The 3,279-nt window shown below is 41.1% G+C and overlaps 1 protein-coding gene across 1 annotated transcript; it reads left to right on the top strand.

Annotated features, from left to right (window-relative positions):
- Positions 1 to 1,348: 1,348 nt before the first annotated feature.
- Positions 1,349 to 3,066, top strand: LOC131044646 (linamarin synthase 2). The gene is made up of 2 exons (XM_057978010.2): positions 1,349 to 1,867; positions 1,950 to 3,066. Exons 1-2 carry the CDS (start codon positions 1,396 to 1,398, stop codon positions 2,912 to 2,914), a joined length of 1,437 nt encoding a protein of 478 aa, XP_057833993.2. The 5' UTR covers positions 1,349 to 1,395; the 3' UTR covers positions 2,915 to 3,066.
- The last annotated feature ends 213 nt before the right edge of the window (positions 3,067 to 3,279 follow it).

The raw sequence follows: 3,279 nt of genomic DNA on the forward strand, positions 1-3,279 counted from the left end.
ATGAGTTTTTAACTTTAATTATAAATAATCACAATCAAAGATACATCTAGTATGTTGCAAACACATTGCTCGTTAAGCCCAACCATTAGGCCCTGGCTATCAGAAAAGACTGAAAGGTGGAACAAACAGATAATGGTGGATGTAAAACAACAAATTAAGCACAAAATTATTTGAAATTGAGGAAAAACAGAGTTAAATCTTATTGAGGAGGTGCGGGAGTTGCTTGAAAATCTTGTAGGCATTCACATTCTTGTTCTTGTTCTCTTTGCAGAGCTTCTTCGAGACATCGTGCTTTCTCTTCCTCTTCTTCCAAGACAAAGATCGCTTGTGTAAACTCGGCCCAATTAGTATTCATTCTCCAAGCTAAAACATTCAATTCAGAGATTATGCTTTTCTGCTTATCGTGGAAACCTAAGCCAGGTTGAAGTACAAGGAATTCTTCCTCTTCCTCACTAGGGAGAACCATCTTGATTCATCTTCAAAGACACAAGCTATCAAACTCTCAAAAGATCAGGATAGGTATTGCAGGCCAGCCTTAAACCACACACATTAAGCAACATATCAAGCTTAGAGAATGTTAGTCAACTTTGAGTGTTTAACACTTTAAAACCTAGAAATGTATTCTTAGTGGGACCACATACATTAAGCAACATATTAAGCCTAGAAAATGTCAATCAACTCTGAGTGTTCAACACTTTTAAATCTAGAAATGTAAGCTTAATGTGTAGTTTAAACCGTTCCGATATTGTTGAGTGCATGTTGTCCTTGGCTAAGACACGCATTTCATATATTGTAAGTGCGATCTACTCGTTGGGTTCGTTGAATAAATGGTCTACTCGTTGGATTTTTCGAAAATGTTTGTTCAATTTCTTACGTTCTCTTCTTTGATGATATCGTGGAAATCAGCAACTTAATTGCGTATGTGGGCATGGACGGCACGTTCAGAGAGGGAAATGCTTATATTATTTTGAATCGCATCTACCACGTGAACCATCCATTATACTGATTTCATTTTTTATAATATTACTTATTGATGCCCATTATAGCAATCTGTGAAACTAGTCGATGATGAGTCATGACTTAGACTAATGAAAAGTAAGTCTGTGTTCCATAAAACAGCAAACAGTAATGATGACATTATTTTAATTTTAATATAATGTAGAGAAGTTTACAAAAATAATTCATCCAATCATATAGTAGATACTAACTCTTCGCGAGGACGAAATCTTCAATCAATTGTGAATGTAGATATGCATTCTTCAACTACCATTCTACCTATCTAGTCTATCCATCCAAAGCCTATCTAGTTGAATCTATCCACAGCCTATCTAGTCTGTTTTTTAATATATATCAAGGACGGACCCAGCTGATCTCAAGCAATTGCAAGGCAAGAAGATGAATGGCCTCCACGCAGTCATGGTGCCTAGCCCTGCGCAAGGCAGTATCAATCCTCTTATCAATTTGGCTCACCTCCTCTCTTCAAGAGGAGTTTTCATCACTTTCGTTAACACGGAATGGAGCCACAACCGCATGTCAAGATCAGCTGCAGCTGCCACCTCCACATTTAAGTTTCTCACCATTCCAGATGGCTTGCCACCTGATCACGGTCGCCTCTCCAATATTCCTGAGCTTGTGATTGCATTGGAAAAACTTGGCCCCGTCTTGGAGCATCATTTGCTGTGCAGCTTAACGGAACAAACTCCACCCATCACTTGCATTATAACGGAAAATTTCTTATCTTGCACTTACGAAGTCGCCAAGAAGCTGGGTGTGCCTCGAGTCATTTTCTGGACAATGTGCGCCGCCTCTTCTATTGCTCAGTGCAACGCCAACCTTCTCATCTCCCACGGGCATATTCCTGTCAAAGGTACAAAATCTACTAAAGTGATACTCAGTTTTATTTTGATTGCTACAAAATATTTGTAGTAACTGAAAGCTTATAATTGCAGTGGACCATTCGAATAGCGCGGATAAAGTGATCACCTGTTTGCCTGGTAATCTTCCGCCTCTATTGCCGAGCGATCTGATATCTTTCTACCGCGCTACCGACACGTCGGACGTTTTATTCCAGTGGACTCTGCGTGAGTCACAATTCCAAGGTAAGACAGACTATGTGCTGGTCAACACGTTCGATGAGGTGGACTCTCCTCTGACGGTAAGCGCACTGTCCAGCAATGGATGCCCTGCTTTGTCAGTAGGGCCTGTTTTTCTTCCCAATTTCTTGGAAGGAAGAGACATGAACGGAATCGCGAGTATGTCGGAGCAGGAAGAGAGCTGTCTCAAATGGCTTGATGCCAAAGAGCCAGGTTCTGTGATATACGTTTCCTTCGGCAGCATCGCCGTCAAATCGAACGAACAGCTGGAGGAGTTGGCACTGGGGCTTGAGAAAAGCCAGCACCCCTTTCTGTGGGTTTTACGAAAGGATATTGCGGGAGGCCAGCCCGCCACTCTCCCGGAGGGTTTTGCAGAAAGGACTGTGGATCGGGGACTGATTGTGAAATGGGCGCCGCAGGTTAAGGTGTTGTCCCACACTTCCGTAGGAGGGTTTGTTACTCACAGCGGGTGGAACTCGTGTTTAGAGAGCATGAGCATGGGTGTTCCAATGCTTGGATGGCCCTATTTCTTTGACCAGTTTCTGGACTGCCGGTTCTGCAAGGATGTGTGGAAGATTGGCATGGACTTGGAGGGCGTTGACGTGGATGAAACTGTGGTGGTTAAAAGGGAGGAGATAGAGAAAGGCGTGATGAGATTGATGGAGGGTCCGGAAGCGGAGGAGCTGAGAAAAAGAGGGAGGGAGTTGAAGGAGGCGGCATTTAAAGCAGTTGCAGAGGGAGGTTCTTCCTTTCTCAACTTGAACAGGTTTATTCATGACATGAAACAGCTTTACAATTCAGCTTCTGTTACAAAGGCATAGCCATGGAAGCATTTCGTCACTCATCTGTCTCTATTATCGGCATCTCCGCCTTTCATGCAATCTCTTCATTAGTCTGTATTGGTCCAGTGGTACTAAATAATAGACGTGATATGCTTAGGTCGTCATTCGTCCATACTGTTTACTAAGTAATGGAGCTTTAATTTCTATAGATTTTCTTTAGTAAAAAGTGGCATTTATCTTATAAATAACTCTTTTTTACAATATCAAATGTCTTTGTGGATCAATATACTTAAATTTTGTTAGACATAGAATGGACTTTTATCTATTTTTTCTATTTAAAAGATAAAAATATTAAAGAGATCTATTTTGAATTCTACACATTTTTAACAAATTTTAAGTGAATG

The sequence above is a fragment of the Cryptomeria japonica genome, chromosome 1 (assembly GCF_030272615.1).
Source record: "Cryptomeria japonica chromosome 1, Sugi_1.0, whole genome shotgun sequence".
Lineage (NCBI taxonomy): Eukaryota > Viridiplantae > Streptophyta > Pinopsida > Cupressales > Cupressaceae > Cryptomeria > Cryptomeria japonica.

Coding starts and splice junctions, on each gene's coding strand:
- LOC131044646 (XM_057978010.2), top strand. CDS start 1,396: ATGAATGGCCTCCACGCAGTCATGGTGCCTAGCCCTGCGCAAGGCAGT. Junction 1,868..1,949: donor CGGGCATATTCCTGTCAAAG/GTACAAAATCTA, acceptor TTATAATTGCAG/TGGACCATTCGAATAGCGCG.